The sequence below is a fragment of the Zeugodacus cucurbitae genome, chromosome 2, assembly GCF_028554725.1.
Source record: "Zeugodacus cucurbitae isolate PBARC_wt_2022May chromosome 2, idZeuCucr1.2, whole genome shotgun sequence".
Taxonomy (NCBI): domain Eukaryota; kingdom Metazoa; phylum Arthropoda; class Insecta; order Diptera; family Tephritidae; genus Zeugodacus; species Zeugodacus cucurbitae.
Window position 1 is genome coordinate 32,430,648 of NC_071667.1, and position 21,479 is coordinate 32,452,126.

At 37.3% G+C, this 21,479-nt stretch overlaps 1 protein-coding gene across 3 annotated transcripts in view; it reads left to right on the forward strand.

The window, feature by feature from the left end:
- Window positions 1–13,386: 13,386 nt before the first annotated feature.
- The window catches only part of LOC105220122 (uncharacterized), a 28,372-nt gene continuing 20,279 nt past the window's right edge, over window positions 13,387–21,479 (forward strand). For 2 of the 3 annotated variants that reach the window (XM_054228613.1, XM_054228637.1), the window contains exons 1-3: window positions 13,387–13,544; window positions 13,602–13,702; window positions 13,758–14,049. In XM_054228613.1, coding sequence (XP_054084588.1) covers window positions 13,512–13,544; window positions 13,602–13,702; window positions 13,758–14,049 — 426 coding nt within the window. In that variant the 5' untranslated portion in view covers window positions 13,387–13,511. Of the gene's footprint in view, window positions 13,545–13,601; window positions 13,703–13,757; window positions 14,050–15,781; window positions 15,993–21,479 lie in introns of those variants that run through there. The other variant, XM_054228661.1, reaches the window with a different exon arrangement.

The window sequence follows — 21,479 nt, forward strand, 5'->3', positions numbered from 1 at the left end:
TTGCGACGTTAGTCCGTATTGTCCAATATGTGCAGAATCTGTAGAAGACTCTGAACATGTATTTTTTCATTGTCCACGCTTTTCTAACATAAGGGAAAAGGTGGAAACAACCTTAGGTGGTAGCTTAACTGTGGAAAATTTGACTGCACTTATGTGCCAGTTCTCCAAAAAATGGAAAGCTGTTAGCGAAGCGGCAGCTTTAATCATGACAGAACTGAGACATATTCAAGAGATTAGGCGTCAGTCAGTCCGCGCTATAGAGGAGACTTAAAAGTCTTGTCACTCCCACGAAGTAATACCTTATCCGGTGGTCCCGTGGGAGGGTCCTGTGTTGGGAGTAGGTTAGGTTTAGCGGATTAAAGTTCCGCACTCCGGCTTTCGATGCTTCCCCCTACTCTAAAAAAAAAAAAAAAAAAACTCATTAAGGGCTCTTACTGGAACTCTTTTGTCTTGTCGTGTCATAGCCATGGTTTTTCTTATAAGTAAGGTTGGTATAGATTCTTTTGCGCCTTCAACAACCCACAACGTGTCCGTCCCACAGTCTCCATCTGCCTCTGCCCAAACAACTGCTTCTGATTTTGGTGGAATCTTCTGATTTTCTGTTACTAACAGTTGTCTAACGTTGCATTTGTTATTATAACCAAACATAAGAGGCACTATCATATTGGTATAAGTCATAATTCTCTTTTCCAAGTCTAGTTTGATCCATTTATTAGCTAGAAAGTCTACTCCAATTATGACTTCATCGACGATATCTGCCACTATAAAATTATGTAACACGGCTATCTTTCCTAAAACAATTTCGCACGTTACTTCCCCGAGAACTTGAGTGTCATCTCCAGTTGCAGTGCGTAGAGCTTTGCCCCAGCTAGTGGTCTTACTTCCTTGTTGACCAGATCCGATCGAATTATGGAATGTGTTGCGCCCGTATCCACAGTCAGTATGCGCTTTCTTCCGTCCACACACCCATTAACGGTAACGTTGTTCGGATTTCTATTTTTTGGGAGACAGAGATTACAGGGCATTCACTTGGGGGAGCCAGCACTCGCTCCTTTCGAATGGCTCGCTTTAGTTTAACGATTGGTTGAGAGTAGGTTGATCTCCTTCTTCTCTGCGTTTGCGTCCAACTAGATTATTGGATCGATTAGATTCCGTATTGCAATTACGTGCAATATGACTACTATCTCCGCAGTTGAAACACTTAACCACGCCATAATTTTTCTTAGGCATTTCTCCAGATTTTTCCAGCATTTTATGCATTTCTTCAAGGAATTTCATTGTCCAGGCAGGCTCTTCTATTTCTACACGATGAGCTTTAAATGTTGTATGGCTCAGTAAGGAGACAGTCTCGTGCGTTAGAGCAAAGGATACTGTTTCTGCAAAAGTCAATTTTGGACATGCTAGTGCGGCATAGCACGTATTTTCGTCTCGTATACCATTAACGAAACTCTGGATTTTTATATCCTCTATGTACTCTGCCGACTTATGCGCATGGGCCAAGTGAGCTAGCCTTTCAATTTCCGTAGCAAATTCCTGCAAAGACTCACTACTTTTCTGTTTCCTATTTTGCAGTTCTATTTGGAAAATTTGCCTCCTGTGCTCACTACCATATCGCCTTTCTACAGCAGCCATCAACGCTTCGTAACTGCTTGACTCGCAATGGGTATAGTTTTTAGAATTTCCCCAGCAGCCCCTTTTAAAGCCACGAACAATGCTGCAACTTTGTCTTCCACATTCCATTTATTCGTATCTGCCGTCTTGTCAAATTAGAGTTTGAAAATCTGGAACGGAGTTGTGTCGTCAAATGATGGAGTTTCGACTTTGACAAGTCCTGTTGACACCATTGGTCTATTTAATTGTAGGTCACGGAAACGATCTTTTAGTTCTTCCACATCAGTCTTAATCATGTCTTTCAATTCTGCCCCATCAGTCTTGATCTTGTCTTGTTCTTCTGAAATTTTTGTTGACACTTCTGCTATTTGTGAAGTCACCTGTGATATACGTACGTCCTGTTCTTTTAACTGTGCTGACATTTGCGATGATAGCTCCGTTATTTGGTCCTTCATTTGTTGAGACAACTTTGTTGTTAAGCGTGTCTCCTGTTCTTCCATTCGTGTTGACTATCGCGCGTCCTGCGCTTCAAACTGGGATTTAATCTCCTTTATTTCTAATGACTGCGCCTGCAACTGTGACGATATCTGCGATGACATCTGGGACACTGCAGACAAAGTCATGTTCATGTCCATTAGTCCTGACGAACATGGAATCTCTTCCTTTTCCTCAATTTTCGTTGTCGATTCTTCTAACAGCGATTCAAAAACAAATTCGTCCACATTGATGTTTTTTCTTCCATGGCCTCTCGCAGACGGGCTTGTTACTCAGCTTTCAACCCATTCGATGCCAAGCCTCGTTGTTCCAACTCCTTTTTGAGTTGTGGTATCTTTAAATCGTTGAATTTAACCATTATCTCCTATGGAATTTTATTTGTAAATCCCACTTCGTACACCAATTGTAACGGATTTCCAAAATCTGTCGTTTACTCTAAAACTCTACCTTGAGTTCGATCATTGGATTGTCAAATAAAAGTCACTGTTTAATGGATATGGGAGGATGGAGTTATATGTAGAAGTTCACGTAAGTGAGGAAAGTTTCTGACTGCCATTCACTTGGGAGTGGCCAGGAACGATTCTTTTACATGTGGCTCAAGCAGCTCACAACTTCCTTAGACCAAGTATCCTCTGGGTAGCCAACAGACATCCGTCTGGAAGCGAGCTAAAGTGAGAAGGCGAATCCCGCTTATGCGGTTGTGCGTAGGGCTTGGGGCCCACCACATAAAAACGAATAACCAGTGAATAAGAAACACAGGCCTCGGATGAGAAACCCCCCTTTTGATGACGACCACGGCAAACGTATAAAGGACTATGATTTAAGGGCATGCACCTGGAATGTCCGGACCCTTAATTGGGAAGGTGCCTCTGCCCAGCTGGTTGATGTCCTCGTAAGAGTAAAGGCTGACATCACCGCAATCCAAGAAATGCGATGGACGGGACAAGGACGGAAGAAGGTGGGTCCTTGTGACATCTACTACAGCGGCCATATAAAGGAGCGCAAATTCGGTGTGGGATTCGTGGTGGGAGAGAGACTCCGTCGTCGAGTCCTGGCATTCACTCCGGTGGATGAACGTCTAGCCACAATCCGCATCAAAGCGAGGTTCTTCAACATATCGCTGATTTGCGCCCACGCCCCGACGGAAGAGAAGGACGATGTGACCAAAGATACCTTCTATGAGCGCCTAGAACGTACCTATGAGCGCTGCCCCCGCCACGATGTCAAAATCGTGCTTGGCGATTTCAACGCTAGGGTGGGTAAAGAAGGTGTCTTTGGCACAACAGTCGGAAAATTCAGCCTCCATGACGAAACATCACCAAACGGTCTGAGGCTGATCGACTTCGCCGGGGCCCGAAATATGGTCATCTGTAGCACTAGATTCCAGCATAAGAAAATCCATCAAGCTACTTGGCTGTCCCCGGATCGAATCACTCGCAACCAGATCGATCATGTTGTGATAGATGGACGACATGTCTCCAGTGTTTTTGATGTGCGTACGCTTCGTGGTCCCAACATCGACTCGGACCACTATCTTGTAGCAGCTAAGATACGCACCCGCCTCTGTGTAGAAAAGCGCACACGTCAACAAACACAAGGAAGGTTCGACATCGAGAAGCTGCAATCACAACCGACAGCCGAACGATTTTCTACTCGACTTGCACTCCTGCTCTCTGAGAGCACTCATCAGCATCTCGGTATAAGGGAGCTGTGGGACGGCATATCAAACTCCTTACGTAGAGCTGCAACCGAAACCATTGGCTATCGGAAAAGCCAAAAAAACAGCTGGTATGATGAGGATTGTCGTCTCGCATTGGAGAGAAAACAGACTGCCTACCTCGCAATGTTGCGATCACCGCAACACGAGCGGGATGGGAAAGATACCGAGAGCTGAAGAGGGAAGCGAGACGCATTTGCAGAAAAAGAAAGAAAGAGGCAGAAATGCGTGAGTATGAAGAGCTTGACAAGCTGGCCGACAGGGGTAATGCTCGAAAATTTTACGAAAAGATCCGGCGACTAACTGAAGGTTTCAAGACCGGAGCACACTCCTGTAGGACCCCCAGTGGTGATCTAGTGGTTGATGACCAGAGTATACTGTGTTTGTGGAGGGAACACTTCTCCAGCCTGCTGAATGGCAGTGAAAGTACAACACCAGGAGATGGCGAACCCGATTCCCCAATCGACGACGATGGAACAGATGTTCCATTGCCCGACCGTGAAGAAATAAGAATAGCAATTACCCGCTTGAAGAACAACAAGGCGGCGGGGGCCGATGGATTGCCGGCCGAGCTATTCAAATACGGCGGCGAAGAGCTGATAAGGTGCATGCATCAGCTTCTTTGCGAAATATGGTCGGAAGAAAGCATGCCCGACGATTGGAATCTCAGTGTACTCTGCCCAATCCACAAAAAGGGAGACCCCACAATCTGCGCCAACTATCGTGGGATAAGCCTCCTTAACATCGCTTATAAGGTTCTATCGAGCGTACTGTGTGAAAGACTAAAGCCCACCGTCAACAAACTGATTGGACCTTATCAGTGTGGCTTTAGACCTGGAAAATCGACAACTGACCAGATATTCACCATGCGCCAAATCTTGGAGAAGACCGGTGAAAAAAGGATCGACACACACCATCTATTTGTCGACTTTAAAGCTGCTTTCGACAGCACGAAAAGGAGCTGCCTTTATGCCGCGATGTCTGAATTTGGTATCCCCGCAAAACTAATACGGCTGTGTAAGTTGACGTTGAGCAACACCAAAAGCTCCGTCAGGATCGGGAAGGACCTCTCCGAGCCGTTCGATACCAAACGAGGTTTCAGACAAGGTGACTCGCTATCGTGCGACTTCTTTAACTTGATGCTGGAGAAAATTATAAGAGCTGCAGAGCTAAATAGAGAAGGTACAATCTTCTACAAGAGTGTACAGCTCCTGGCGTACGCCGATGATACTGATATCATCGGAAACAACACCCGCGCCGTTAGTTCTGCTTTTTCCCGCCTGGATAAGGAAGCGAAGCGAATGGGCCTGGTGGTGAACGAGGACAAGACGAAATATCTCCTGTCATCAAACAAACCGTCAGCGCATTCGCGTCTTGGCTCCCACGTCACTGTTGACAGTCATAACATTGAAGTTGTAGATAATTTCGTATACCTAGGAACCAACATTAACACCGATAATAATGTCAGCCTTGAAATCCAACGCAGAATCACTCTTGCCAACAGGTGCTACTATGGACTGAGTAGGCAATTGAAAAGTAAAGTCCTCTCTCGACGAACAAAAACTAAACTCTACAAGTCCCTCATCATTCCCGTCCTACTTTATGGTGCAGAAGCGTGGACGGTGTCAACATCCGATGAGACGGCACTAGGAGTTTTCGAGAGAAAGGTTTTGCGGAAGATTTACGGTCCCTTAAACATTGGCAACGGCGAATACCGCAGAAGATGGAATGATGAGCTGTATGTGTTGTTCGACGACATAGACATAGTCCAGCGAATAAAAAGACAGCGGCTACGCTGGCTGGGTCATGTTGTTCGAATGGATGAAAGTGCCCCAGCTCTGAAAGTTTTCGATGCAGTACCCGCTGGTGGAAGCCGAGGAAAAGGGAGACCTCCACTCCGGTGGAAGGACCAGGTGGAGAAGGACCTGTCTTCACTTGGTATTTCCAATTGGCGCCAAACCGCCAAAAGGAGAGATGCGTGGCGCACTGTTGTGGACTCGGCTATAACCGCGTAAGCGGTTTCTACGCCAGTTAAGAAGAAGAAGAAGTTTAATGGATATACACTTATCTTTATTTCTAATTTAACAAACTTAACACTTTATTACTCGCTGTACAAGTTTACAACTTCTTACTTCTAATTTTTTGTACTTTACTCGGCAACTCTCTAATTAGAACTGTGTGTTGCTGCCAGTCCGGCAGCCCCTATATACCCGATTGTTAGCAAGTTATCGTCACTGGAACATTCTGGCAACTACGAATATCGATGTCTGGATAAATCTGGCAAGTTATCGATTTCGTTGTTGATTCTAGTTTATTCTAGCATAAATGTTCGTCACAATATAATATTTATAAATATTAAATAAATACATACAAGGCCCATTAAACAGATCTTTTATGTTACAGTTCTCAAGTTCTGGCTAGGGAAAGTCAATCACGGATAACTAGAACTTAAATCTTTATTACTTAACACTTTATTACTCAATACTGTACTTTACAACTCCAACTTATAACTTGTTTGTTACACTTTACTCGACAACTCTCTCCTTATTGTCCTTTACACTTTATTACTCAATACTGTACTTTACAACTCCAATTTATAACTTGTTTGTTACACTTTACTCTCTCTCCTTATTGTCCTTACTCGACCACTCTCTTATTAGAACTGTGTCTTGCTGCCAGTCCGGCAGCCTTCATTCTTCGATTGTTGGCATCACATCGCCACTCGAACATTCTGGCAACTACGAATATCGATGTCTGGATAAATTTGGCAAGTTATCGATTTTGATTAAAAAATCTAGATTATTCTGGTACCATTTTCGTTACCATATTGCCGATGTTGGCCAAAATTTTCGATTTTTTACGGTTGGTGTACATTAGGACGGGTCGATTTGTATGGGTGGAAAAAAACCAACAAAGCGGCTAGCAAAAGCGAAAACTACAGGAAATTCTAAGAAAGTTTTGCCAAGAAACCATGGGTCTAAAATGAATTCCCAGAGCGACTTTAGATTTTGAGGTCATACTTATTAAATTCTACTCAAAATCCTATATTTTCATATGAAGCGATCCGGAAAATTGTGCTTGATTTTTTCGATTATAACGAAAGTTTGTGCTTCTATGAATGCAGCATACAGATATTCCCATATTTTTTTTTTAATTCTAAAATTGTGGAAAATACGGTGGATCGAAAATAAAATTTTATTATTGTAATTAAGTTTTCAAAAAATTAAATGGTTTTGTGGTGCAAGTTACAGACATTGGTTTTTTTTACTGATGACTGGGAATATTTTCTAGCTTTAGTTTTTTAGGTTTTAAAATCTTTTTTGGATTCCATGCATGGTGTTGTAGTACGACTTTCTATAGTTACGGCCATGATATCGTCTCTATTCTTTGCAATAGCGCGTTGGGAAGCTGTTGTCAGAAGCTGTACACAACACTCAGTTGCTTGGGTATGACATGGAAGCCCTTGATCAGGAAGCGGCGGATCATCAGACTCAATAAACTGCAACAAGTGTTCGTATAGAATGTTTGCTGAGAATGGAGGCTCAGACAAAACACTGTCATCATCTAGGTCAACCAGTTCAAAGTAGTCTGAGTATTCAAAATTTATTGCGTGCTTTTTATCATAAACCCTCAGATTAGTCAGATCACAAATTTTATCACGATAATGTAGTATATTTTTTATGGCTCTTTCGCGAACATATTTTCTCCTATCATAAAGCATTGCCAGTAAGATATTTTCCGGATGAGCGAAGTATGAATTATTTTGGATTACAGTGTTAACAATTTCTCGCAACTTGGGTTAAAGTACATTGGTACGTAAACTTTCATTATGTAAGTTGCCGAAGTTTTTAAATTCGTAAGAGTCTGTTTGTCTTTGTTAGCCATCGAGAGTGCACAATTTGTCCCGGTTTCATTCCGGCTAAATTTTCGTGGCAGAAACCATCACAAACTACATTTGCCATTCGATACAAGTACTGAGCGTCAGTCGAGAGCGTTTTTTCAAGAATGGTGGAGGTATATCTCCCAACAAAATTGGCTCAAAGTCGGGTACAGCCTACAGAAATATTTTATTTATGAAGTGACGAAGTGGAAGTTATTAAAGTGTAATAAACAAACAAACCAGTGCAATGTTATATTCAACATGGCTTCGAATCTCCCCAAAATTCCATTTGCAGAACCTGCGCTTGTTACTTCTCCATCACAGCAAATTCCAATCAGTCTCTCAAGGGACATTTTTTTTCTATAAGGAACTCGCACAATTGCCTCTGTTTTGTTTTAGAGTCCTCGGCGTCGACTTTTACGTAACCCAACAATCTGCTCTCAGACTCTTTAAGAACTACTAAATGTTATTCTTTTACCATTCTCGGATGATATCTTCCATTTTCTTCTTCGCTCGTCAGAGAGTTGTTTTTTCTGCCATCAAAGGAGAAGACTACCAGATCACAGTCATTGCGTTGCTTTCTTCGAAGAGAATCCCTACATTTCTTTCTTTCACGTGAAACTTTAGATTTGTCCATAATTATTGGTTCCCCATTTTCATCTTTAAAGTCAATATCTTTGATAAGCGATGTGGCCAAAAAAGAAGCAACTCTATTACCGATTCCAAACTTATCGCACGCCTTAGCGAAAAGAGGTGTATCCTACCTTTTGCTATTAATTTTTTTTCCACGAACTTGGCTCTCTTGCAGTTGGCATGGCAAATATCACCTCTGATTCAACATCCATATTTGTTGAGCCGGGAAAAAAAGTTGGTCAACAGCAATCGCCTCGAATTCGGGAATGGTTAGCTTCCTCTTCCTGTGCTGATCAATCATAAACTCTTGGAGTTCAATGGGTATTAAACCACAGCAGCAAGGCATTGTTTTTGCGCACTGACATTTTCCAATATAAAACACTTGATCAATTCTTTCCAGAAATATTGAGACTTACTTGGTCTTCTTTTAAATTTTATTTCATTATGATATTTATTTAGCAATGTTTTCAGTTTTTTCGAGGCAGTTTTTTCATTGATTAACGGAATGTTTAGTTTATTCCAAATTTTCCAATTTTTTTTGCAACTTGCCACGCGTAAAAATAAGTTGTAATTTAATACGTCACGATTACTTGGTAGATTTAGATCACTTAAATTTCTTGGCAAATCAATATTCAGACGGCGAAGAACACAACACCCGGAGTGCACTGAAATTCTATCAATTTCTGAATTTGTGGTATCAATTGACATTGCAGACGTTTCCATTATAATTTATTAATCGAACACTATTGTTTATTCAACGCAGACCACTTGCGTGGTAAGAGTACCGTACGATTGCTTTTTTTTTGTTACTTTTTGCTCAGCCACGTGAAAAAACAAATAAGTTACAAAAGCCTGCTATTATTGCGTTAATTGCATGGCATGCTGTTATTTTTAAAACTATAGGTTTTTGAGTACAATTTAATAAGTATGACCTCAAAATCTAAAGTCGCTCTGCGCGAACTGTGAATTAATTTTAAACCCAGGGTTGGCAAAACTTTCTTAGAATTTTCTGTTGTTTTCGCATTTGCTAGCCGCTTTATGCGAAAAAAATTCGACCCGCCCTAGTGTACATAAATGTGTGTCGTGTAAGACGCTATGTCAAAGAACGTATAATAATAAGAAGGACGAAATGTTACCTAGCAACTTTTTGAGTGCGAAATTATAAGGGAACATCGAAAACTCGCCACTTCGAAAGAAAAGAGTATAGCACAGCATGAGAGAACTGGGTACAATGAAGAAACAGACGCAAGTGATCAGAACAAAACACTGGCTAAGGCGCCCATTTCAATTTTCCCTATAGTGCAGATTGTACGCGCGAAGTAGTTAACGAAATGCGGTCCCGAGCATTTACGTTCGAATTCTGTAATTCAGAAACTTTTTTAATAATATTTTTTTAAAAGGAATTTTTGCAGATCTACGTTAATATAGTAATCTCAATAGCATATTTTCTTTATTTTGATAATTATAATATTTCATGAAAATATTTCCTCATCTAGGGATGTCGGAAGTCCAAAAAAGTATCGATATTTATCATATCGCATATTTATTTTTTATAAAAAAAATATCGATGTTTCGGTATTATTTCAAGACACGATAAAAATGTATTTCTTTTTAGGATTTTTTTTCCTAAAGTGCTGAACACATAGAAGACGACAAGCGACGAGCGACATCTGTCAAATATTAAAATACACGCGTTCTTATGGGCACAGATTTTTTGACAACAGCACGACTTCACGTCAAAAGGGTTGAAGTCTTCTCTGTCGCCAAATTAGAAATGTTTCCAATTTTGCCGACGACAATGGCCGCTGTAGAGCTGCCACTAGTATGTGAAATGTAAAATAATTCAAAGTTCTAACAAGTATGACGTTATTTTGCCAGCAGAAACATAAAATAACTTTGATATATCATTTATAATAATAATCGATTATTTAAAACAAATAAATCGACCATTTTTACATTTTTTGCACAAATAATTTCACTTTAAACTAAATATGTAAATTTTATTGAAGCGAAAGATTTTAGTACGGCAACAATGAAATTGCTGTTTGATATGTCGCTGCCGTCTTCAAAATGTTCAAGACGCTGGCTTCAAAGCGACATTTGTGATCAGCCGTCGCTACGTCGTGTCGTGTCGTCGTCTTTGTGTTCAGCACTTAAAATTTATAAAAAAATATCGTTGTTCATACCTTTTCGATACTTGAAATTGTGTATCGATACATCGATATATCAAAATTTTAATTATCGCTATTAAATATCGTTGGATTGAAATAATAATATCGATGTATCAATATTCTTTCAAAAAGCCTATGCTCATCTGCCAAAAATTCAGCAAAACGTTTATGCCTATGAACGCAAATCATATTCACGCACACATTTACACACATACGCTTGCCGAGACTTTATAATTAATACTAACTTTATTTTTAAAATATGTAAATTTTGTCAATGTATAAATATAAATGTATATAAAATCAATGTATAAATAGCTGCAAAAACGTTTGCAAAAAGTTCACTTTGTACTGAAATGCTAATATTTAGAAATTAATCTACAATGATTATTAAAAGTTTAAAATATTATACAATACTAATTTATAAATGTAAATACATCATACAATTATAATAAATAAATAAAAATAAAAATAAAACAATTTCAATTTTTCATTTTTAAACGGAAAAGTAGGTGACCTATAGAATGAAGACCGATGGAGACCAATGAACAAAATTTAAGTAACGCAACGGTGACCCAACAAATGACCAATACCTGTGATTAAAGAGTTACCCTGAAATGATAAATCGAACAGTATCCACTGATAGATGGCTGCCCAGCAAGTCATGGGTACTGAAACTCCAACACATTCAAAGAAATTTTAATAACACCACTACATACACACATATGCAACAAAGGGCAAAATGTGCATAAACATTTAACTCAACTCTTCTCTCGTACAGCACTCTTCTATTTGGATGTAATTTTTTTGGGGAGGTGGGTGTGGCCCCGCCCCCAAATCAGTTATTTGTACATACCTCGGAAACCAATAGAGCTATATAAACCAAACTTTCTGCAGTCTTTTTTTTTTAGTCACTTCTTAATACAGTCCAAAAATGAAAGAAATCGGATAATAACCACGCCCACCTCCCATACAAAGGTTCGGTTGAAAAGTACTAAATAAATCTTGGTTAACTCACCAACGAATAACGTCAGAAACACTAAATTTCACATAAGAATTGGCAGATGGAAGCTGCACTCAGATTTTTTTACAAAATGGAAAATTGGTGATGGCGTCGCCCACTTATGGGTCAAAAACCATATCTCAGGAACTACGTGACCGATTTCAATGAAGCTTGCTTTGTTATAGGTTCCTTACATCCCAATGGTATGTTGTGAAAATAGTCCAAATCGGATCACAATCATACCTACTTCCCATATTCCAGAACTCTGAATTCGATCTGAATCGTGTACTTTACAATATATAAAGTAAGCACTAGTGAAGATATAGGTGCCGAACTTTGCGCAAATACTATGTTTATAGTGTGGCAGCCCCATTCTAAAAATCGCCGAAATCGCACCATAGGTTTTTAAGGCCCCATATATTGAACATGAGGACTTCTGTGCTTCTAACCTAATATTATGGTTTCCAACTTTCAATGGACTTTATACAATATATTTGACGAGTATGTGGGTCAAATTGCGTATTATATAATATAAATAAAGTTAAGTAAATAAATTGCGAGAGTATAAAATGTTCGGTTACACCCGAACTTAGCCCTTCCTTACTTGTTATAAATGTAAATGTGCGTAAATATGTGGCCCCAAAATGGGATTTTTTGTTCTTAAGTCAAAAACTTGTAATCAGTGTCGCGCGTTCGCAGGAAGAGAGGTCCAGATCCCCAACTCATATTATCGTTTATTCTTTTATGTCTTGATTCTTACAGCAATCAATTGTAGTACATTAAAATATGGCATAATATATTGATAGAATATTTAAATACATTTAATTATTAATATTTGCTAATTGTAGGTCAATACTATCCAATACGTAATTAACGAATTTATAATTAAGGAGGGATCACTTTAAACTGCTCTGTAATGCTCGATATGACTGTGTAGATGGCCGCCTGTGCGACGTCAAAACGACTCAACATTGCGTTGTTGGCAGAAAATCGGTAAGTATGTATGAATATGTATGAGCATGCAAACATATCGACATAAATTTTTGCGGGTCTCAAAATTTGTGCTGAAAATATTTTAAATCGACTTAAGGGCTATGTTGCCACATTTGTACATAGGTTTTTGCAGTGTTGCAACTTTTCCTATTGGAAGAAATATTGAAAAAACATTCAATTTATGATTTTTGTCATCGTCGCGGCGTTTGTAGACATGGCATTTGCGGGGGATGATTTTATGAATGAAGCAACGTTGCCATGTTGAATGTGCGCTTGCGTTTATGAATGAAAATGTTTTTGTTGTGTTTACTACAAAATTTGGCTTCGCCTATTGGTTGTCATATTGACTTGTGATGCTGCTTTCGGTTTCATTACATCGAACTGATGAATGTAATTTCTATTAATACGAAAGGAATATGATATTTATATACATATGTATGTATTTCAAATATGAGTATTATTAAAAATATTTTCTATGAAAGTTACTTTAAATAATTTCATATGCAAATCTATATGTACAATGTTATAAATTGTACAATTCATTAATACCAAATAAATATCGTATCAGCAGATACGATTGCATATAAAAATAAATACTTAAGCCAAAAGGCTAACATGCGGCTATACAATCAATGTAAAGATCTGAGCATATTTTTCATTTAATGCTCCATAATGTTAACGTGTCGCTGTTAAAATTTCTCCTTCAGCAATGGTTGTGGTGAAATTGGCTCATTTTGTTTTGTTGGATTTTGACAATTCACACGCTGGTCCGCAAATTGACATTGCCTATATTACACGTTCTATGAATTAGTTCGTGTGATCAACTTGAAAGCAAGCTCTTTCCCGTGTAACGACATCGTTACTGCACGGTGTGAACACACCTTTAGGTTCACGTATCGTTTCATTGTCGGTTAGTATCGAACAAGGTATAGGATATCGAAAATTTGCTGAGCTTTGAAATTTTGATTTACTGGTAAATAATTCATTAAGCAGTTTTGTTATAGTTATATCATGGATTTGGAGAAAAAGGAAAGACGAAGCTCTGTGAGTGAATACTGAAATTCTAATTTTATTTATATGACATTTATAAAAATGGTTTAGCTCAAATGCTCTGATTCTGCTGCGGTTAAAAGATTTGGCGGTCGTGTAGATCATGCTAAACCGAAGCGTCGAATAAGTTTTTGTGGGAGAAAGTCTGTGAGGTATTAGTATTTGGTATACCGAAATTGATTTTGAAAATAACAACAAACTTTGCAGAGAATTCCACGCAGAAGAAAAACCTAAAAGTTGGAATAACTCGTATGAAATTTCAGATCAGCTCAATGTTTCTGGAAATACGACTTTGGGTTGTAAAACCGCTACGAGTACTGATTATAAGGAGAATGGTGTTAATGAAGAAAATATTTTGACTGTTTCCAAAAACTCTCACTATATGGAAAATCAGAGTAAGGTTGTTTTACGAGAAAATAATATGGAGATACATAACTTGGCATATAAAGTTTTCAATATTACTGGAAAAGGACTTCTTCATCATGGTGACCAAAACGAGGTAAGGATGTGTTAAAATACAGATATCGCTATATATTGGATTTTTCATTTATATTTTGCACTTATTATACACTTTACTACACTTTACTACTTTCTTTCCATATGTCTATTTTATATTAATTATTTAGAAATTTGCTTGAAAAAGCATTTTAATTTGTTTTCAATTTTATCAATTCACACAATAGCAAAAGGGTTGCATGCTGACGAAAAATAAGCATTGCCATATCTAAAAAAATTTCAAATGAATCAAAATAAATAAAAAGTAGGGATTTTAGGGATGTCCTAAGTGCCTTCGCGTAGAACTACTTTCTGCATTGGCGGCCTTCGGCCGCGCTTCAAAAAAATTACCCTGGCCGATCCAACACCGGGGTTTGTCAAAGTAAGAGAAATACTGAACTATTTTTCCTATCATAGTATAGTGGTTCTTGTAATATCCCATATCTCTCCTTTCTATATACTTTGATTCATTTTACAATTTTTTAGATATGGCAATGCTTATTTTTCGTCAGCATGCAACCCTTTTGTTATTGTGTGAATTGATAAAATTGAATAAAAATTAAAACGCTTATTTAAAGCAAATTTGTAAATAAATTATGTAAAATAAATATATGGAAAGAAAGTAGTGAAGTGCAAGTGTATATTAAGTGCAAAACATAAATGGAAAATCCAATATATAGCGAGAAATTACGTGTTAAAATTAGACAATTTTTAAACTTTAAACGCGTATATCTCGAAAACTAAGTCTCCTATATATATTCTTAATCTGGAGGATCTCCTCTATCCAACCATACCAACATTATCCCCGAAATCGTGGGATGCTATACTAAATCCCAGCCGTAATTTTTGTTAAGAAAACTTAAATCAAATTAAAATGTTAAGTTATTTCAATGCATACAGTATAATTTGAAATATCTGAAGTGAAAAATCAGGTGGACCTCCTCTATCCAACCAGACCATTAGATCGCGATGCCAAAAAAATTGGAATTGTACCAGCAAACTTTTATCCGTTATGCTATAATTTGGGTTCAAAGTGTTATATTGGTTGCAATTTTCTCATTGCTGTATACTTTTCGTAATGTAAAATGAAATAAATCTAATACATAATATATCGGGTCACAATTCCGATTTTTTGGCACCGCTATCTGAAGGTGCCGTAATCAAATCAAAAATTTCAATATGCAATTTCACGCATTTGACACACTTTTTCCCTTCAAATATTTGAAATTACATTGCTAACATTCAAAAATTGAAATTTTACATTTATTTAAAGTTTTTTAAGCAAACATTACTTATTTTAAAAGTAAATTTTCACACTAACAGCCGGTTTCACGAAAGTTTCTAATTGAAAATTAAGTTCCATTTAATTTTAATTTTAATTTTTATTTAACTTTGCACTTAAATTTCCTGCGTTTCACCATTATTGACATTTGGCATCAAAAAAATTAAATGGCAGGGATGTTAGTAAGAATAACAGCTGATTTATATAAACAAATAAGTTGTATTTCTTTGTCAAAATGGTAAACAAATCGGAATTCAGCTGATAGAAAAGCGTAACCATGGTTACATACGACAGTATTTAAATAATATTTAAATGGCAAAGCGTGACCATTTAAATAAAAATTAAGTCAAATGGTGGAACTGAAATTAATTATTTTTCACTTAAATTTGTTTCGTGAAACCGGCTGTAAGAGACCATATATGAGGAACTTCGAAAAATTCCTCTTTGCGAACATTCCTCTTCTTTTATTTAACAAAATAAATTAAAAAAAATCATATTGAGGATAATCCCTTCTATTGTTGGCTCAACTAGTTGGATTAGCCAAAAGCAAGGAGCATGAGACGCTGGAAGTATAACATATTTTAGAAGAAAGTTTGAAGGACGCAGATGTCACCACTACTTCTTTTAAAAAATCAAATAAAGATGGAAGACTAACATTGTTGTACGTAAGTACAATAATTACACTGATAACGTTGTTTAGAGTCAATATAGAATAGCATAAAATCCATTAAGGACTGCTTTAAAAATTTGTCTCGTTACATAAGAAAGAAATTTTTATATGGGAAAAGAGCGGCTTAAAGTATACTATATAAAATATGTAGACAAATTTCGATAACTTATCTTAGGCGTTACGATTTTTCGGATGCATCCTCAGTTCATAAATTTAATTTTTAATAATATTTTCCGAATCGCGCCTCTGGTTGTAAGGATGCACCCACCATTCTCTTTTCAATTATTGAAAATAGTACTGCATAGATCAGCATTTTGTAAAGGGAAATCTACAGCAACAAACTTGCTTGAATTCGTAAACCATGTGTCAATGGGTTTTATGGACAATAGGAATACTGATGTTATATATACAGACTTCAATAAAGCATTCGATAGAGTAAACCACTCATATCTTTTGCAAAAAATTATTTGTTTTCTTCTTGAATGGATATCCTTATATCTTAATAATAGAAAACAAAAAGTTTTATTTAATAATACCTTATCCGATTCAATTAGGGAAGGGACATTCTGTTATTGTTGTTCATCAATGATATACTTTCCGTAATTAAGTTTTAAGAAATTTTATTATATGCGGATGATGTAAAACTTTTTAAATCATATACTTCTTATAATGAAAGGAATGAGTTACAATGGGATTTAAATAATTTTGTTACTTGGTGTCACTAAAATGATATGGCACTGAATCTTAAAAAGTGTAAAGCGATGTGTTTTTCACGTAGATCTGTTGACCATTCTCCATATGTAATAAATAATTTCAGCTTAGAGCAAGTTTTTAGCTTTGTTGTTTTAGGAGTTACTATGGATCCTAAACTAAATTTTAACGCTCATGTAAATTCAATAGTTTTAAAAGCTAAATGTGCTCTAAAGAATTTAGTGATCCGTATATTACTTAATTTCTTTTTACAACATTGCTAAAGACTACTATTTGAGTATTGTTCTGTTGTATGGAATCCTAGTTACCATACACATTCTAATAAGCTAGAGTCCGTTCAAAAACAAATTTTCGCTTTAGGACATTTACATTGGGATTCAAGATTGAATCTTCCTCCGTATACACGTCGTTTAAAACTTAGAAACCTACACTCACTAGTCGGAGAGAAATGCTAGGTATAATAGTCCTAGGAAAATTCATTAAGTTTGTAGTTCATTGCTTTTGTCTGATATTAAGTTTAATGTCCCATTGCGTTCATATATGCAGTTTAGACTATTACTTCTAAAATCTTCTAGAATAAATTTTGAGTTAAACGAACCATTCCGCCGAATATGTCAGGATTTTAATCTCTTTCCATCACATTTGATCCATCAGACTCAATCTTTAGCATCAAAAAAACTATTTTGTCTTCTCTTAATAAGTAGTATTCAGAAATTTTTAACTTTTTTTTATAAATTTTAAATCTCAGCTGTTGAATGTTTCTTTCTGTAGCTGAGCAGTTTGAGAACTCGACGCTTCAAAATCTCTTGCCTTTCTAGACTCGGCAAATTCCGCTATTTTGCGCATTGCACCCCATGCGTCGGTTGGGCGGGAGGAGGGTAAACGTTTGGGTTTATAATAATAATAATATCAAAACAACATATTTAAACAATATTCAGTGGCAATATATTGGGTCGAAAAAAATTATTGTAATAAAGATACAAAAGAATCGTTCGTTCATTAACAAGATAATGTTAGTTCAAAGATGTGTGCAAAAATTGAACAAAATTCGCTTCATGACTTTTCGAGATATCGTGTCCACCGACTTAAACAAAGTTTAAAGTTGTATATTCATACTGACGTGGTCTGAACTTCCAAAGGGTATATCTCTTAGAATATTATTCGGATCGATTTGATATTTTTGGATAATATTCTAAACATATGTAATAAGACAAACTAAATTTTTCAAAAAAAAAAAAACCAACACGAGTTTTTTTGCGAATATTCTGGCATGTATTCATGTTTCGAATTGCACGGATCTAATTGGAAATCAGAATTGTGATGCAAATGAGTTCACAAGAAATTTAACCAATTGGTATACTTTCATTATTTCAAAGAAATAAATAAAAAATAGGTGTCCAACATATTTAATATTAAGCTAAGGACTATATACAATATTATTCAGGGGCAAAAATACAACAATACATTACAACACAGAGATTTAAAACTGAAACTTACTACCGACGGTGAAATACGGAGGTGGACATGTGTGGGTGCATATCATCCAAAAGCGTCGGAAATTTTGGTTTTTGTTGATGGGATTATGAACCAGCACACTTTTCTGCAAATTTTGAGAAATAGTTTTAAAGAAACCGCCATCAAAATCGGTATTACGGATACATTTAAATTAGATCAGGATAATGACCCAAAACAAAAACATACCGTAAGGTCTTGGTTGCTTGAAAATTGTCCCAAAGTTATAGAAACGCCGACTCAATATCCTGACATAAATCCAATCAAATTTAAATAATAAAAAATTATGGGGTGAATTGGACAGGCGTTGCGTCAAAACCCGGTTTCATCTCTCACGGCACAAAAAACACGAATCCAGGAAGAATGGTATAAATAGACAATAATTACACTTTGAAAATTATGTCGTATATTTCAAATCGCTTGAGCGAAGTTATAAAAAACCAAGGCAATAACACAAAGAACTCAAAAATGTTTGGTTTTTAAAACGCTTTTCTATCAATTTATCAATAAAACCGAATATTAATGTTGAGTGAATTTTTGACTGTTTTATTATTTTTAATTATTTTGTAGTACTCTTCCAACAAAAATGTTTCGATATGTACATATATTCTTTGCAAAAATTAAAACTACACTTTGGCATTCAAAAATTTTACTTAATTATTGATTTTAACCATATTATCCGCACTTAACCCTTTCGAACCTGAAAGCAACCAGCAGGAAACTTCCTGGTTTATTGATTACTATAGCTTTAGTATAGGTCTTAAAAGTGGAAAATTTTGAAGTGGAGTCTCTACCCCCTCCAGGAGGGCCTAAGGGGGGTGGGACATATGTGTCCATTCCGTTGTTTTGAGAGGGACGTATAAGTCCGTTGGGTCTCTATATCACATAACTCAATAAAAACTAAACAGTATGTTGGATATTTTTTATCAACTAAAAATCATTTATTTCATTTATTTTGAAGGAAATGTTAGTAAAACTGAAATTATATTTCATAAAAATATTAGATAAATCATCCGTTATGATAAGGTGCGAAACAATTCTTACATAGTGGAATTTGACACTCTTCACATATCGTTTTAGTGCGTTTTTCAATATTATTGAGGCTTCGTCTTGTGCCTCCTTCAATTGGTAAATGAGTAGCGGTATTCCTACAAGTCTTCTTCTTTTTGGAAATGCAACTAGACCTTCCACTGCGAACATTGGCTGCCGTTTTCTGACCTTCATCAATGAGCTCTTCTGCTAAAACTACTAGAAAATCAATCAATGGCGTCTTCTTACGACGTAACTCTGAATATATTATCCATGAATTTACAACAAACATCATCAAGAGGCGATAAACAACTTTTTTCCACCACTTATTGGATTTTCGGTTCAAATCATATAAGCCAGCCATTTGGTCCAGTCTATCGACTCCTCCCATAATCTCGCGATGAGCGTCTTCTGTTTACAATTTTAGCACAAAAAAACACAGAGCCGTTACCTGAACTTCAAAATACCAGACGGGAAGGTTTTAAATGAGTTTAAATGGAAAATTAAGAATTTAGTTATGAGAAAACTTTTTCTGGGATGTATGTGTCCCAACAGGTCCGAAAGGGTTAAAGTGCTTGAAATAAAAAAACCGAATATTAAAGTTACTCAATGTACATTATGTGATTTGTAATAATACTTTACATAAACCTACCATACCATAGAGCCAATATTTCGATTTTGGAGACTAACTTCGAAAATAGGGAACATATTTTTTTTACTTATGACTCAATTTCTCGGAAAAACTAATTTGATCCAATAGCCAGCCGAGTGTTGTACAGTGTCATACGTAATATGTATGTATGTATGTAATTAGCGTTGAACCGTTTAGCCAGTTATAGCCGAATCGATGAGAGCGCGCCACTCCTCTCTTTCCTTCGCAGTTCGGTACCAGTTGGAGATTCCAAGTGTAACCAGGTCGATCTCCACCTGGTCCCTCCAACGGAGTGGAGGCCTTCCCCTTCCTCGGCTTCCTCCGGCGGGTACTTCATCGAACACTTTTAGAGCTGGAGAGTTTTCGTCCATTCGGACAACATGACCTAGCCAGCGCAGTCGCTGTCTTTTTATTCGCTGAATGTCGTCGTATAACTCGTACATCTCATCTAATGTTGACATCGTCCAAGCTTCTGCACCATAAATCAGGACAGGAATGATAAGCGACTTGTACAGTTTGATTTTGGTTCGTCGAGAGACGACTTTACTTTTCAATTGCCTACTCAGTCCAAAGTAGCACCTGTTGGCAAGAGTGATTCTGCGCTGGATTTCGAGGCTGACATTGTTGATACTGGTTCCCAGGTATACGAAAGTATCTACGACTTCGAAGTTATGACTGTCAACAGTGACGTGGGAGCCAAGACGCGAGTGCGCCGACTGTTTGCTTGATTTATTTTGATATTTCGTCTTGTCCTCATTCACCTCCAGACCCATTCGCTTCGCCTCTTTATCCATGCGGGAAAAAGCAGAACAAACGGCGCGGTTGTTGCTTTCGATGATATCAATATCATCGGCGTACGCCAGCAGCTGTACACTCTTATATAAGATTGTACCTTCTCTATTTAGCTCTGAAGCTCGTATTATTTTTCCAACATCAAGTTAAAGAAGTCACACGATAGTGAGTCACCTTGTCTGAAAACTCGTTTGATATCGAACGGCTCGGAGAGGTTCTTCCCAATCATGACGGAGCTTTTGGTGTTGCTCAACGTCAACTTACACAGCCGTATAAGTTTTGCAGGGATACCAAAATCAGACATCGCGGCATAAAGGTGATGGTGAGTATCGATTCTTCTCTCTCGGGTCTTTTCCAAGATTTGGCGCTTGGTGAATATCTGGTCCATCGTCGATTTTCCAGGTCTCAAGCCACACTGATAAGGTCCAATCAGTTTGTTGATGGTGGGCTTTAGTCTTGCACACAATACGCTCGATAGAACCTTATAGGCGATATTTAGGAGGCTTAGCCCACGGTAATTGGCCAGGATTGTGGGATGTCTCTTTTTATGGAATGGTCAGAGCACACTGAGGCTGGTATTGTCCCCGGCGAAGCGAACGTACTTGGCGAGTCGAACACTTTGGCGAAAATTCGACTCGTTCGTATTGTGACTGGCGAATGAACACATTCGCCTAACTTTTTTGTTGCCATACCAAAATAATTGAAAAATGTCACACGAATTCATCCAAAATTGACATTTTTGACATCTTTAATTTGAATATTGTTTTTGTTTACAAGATTTATTTT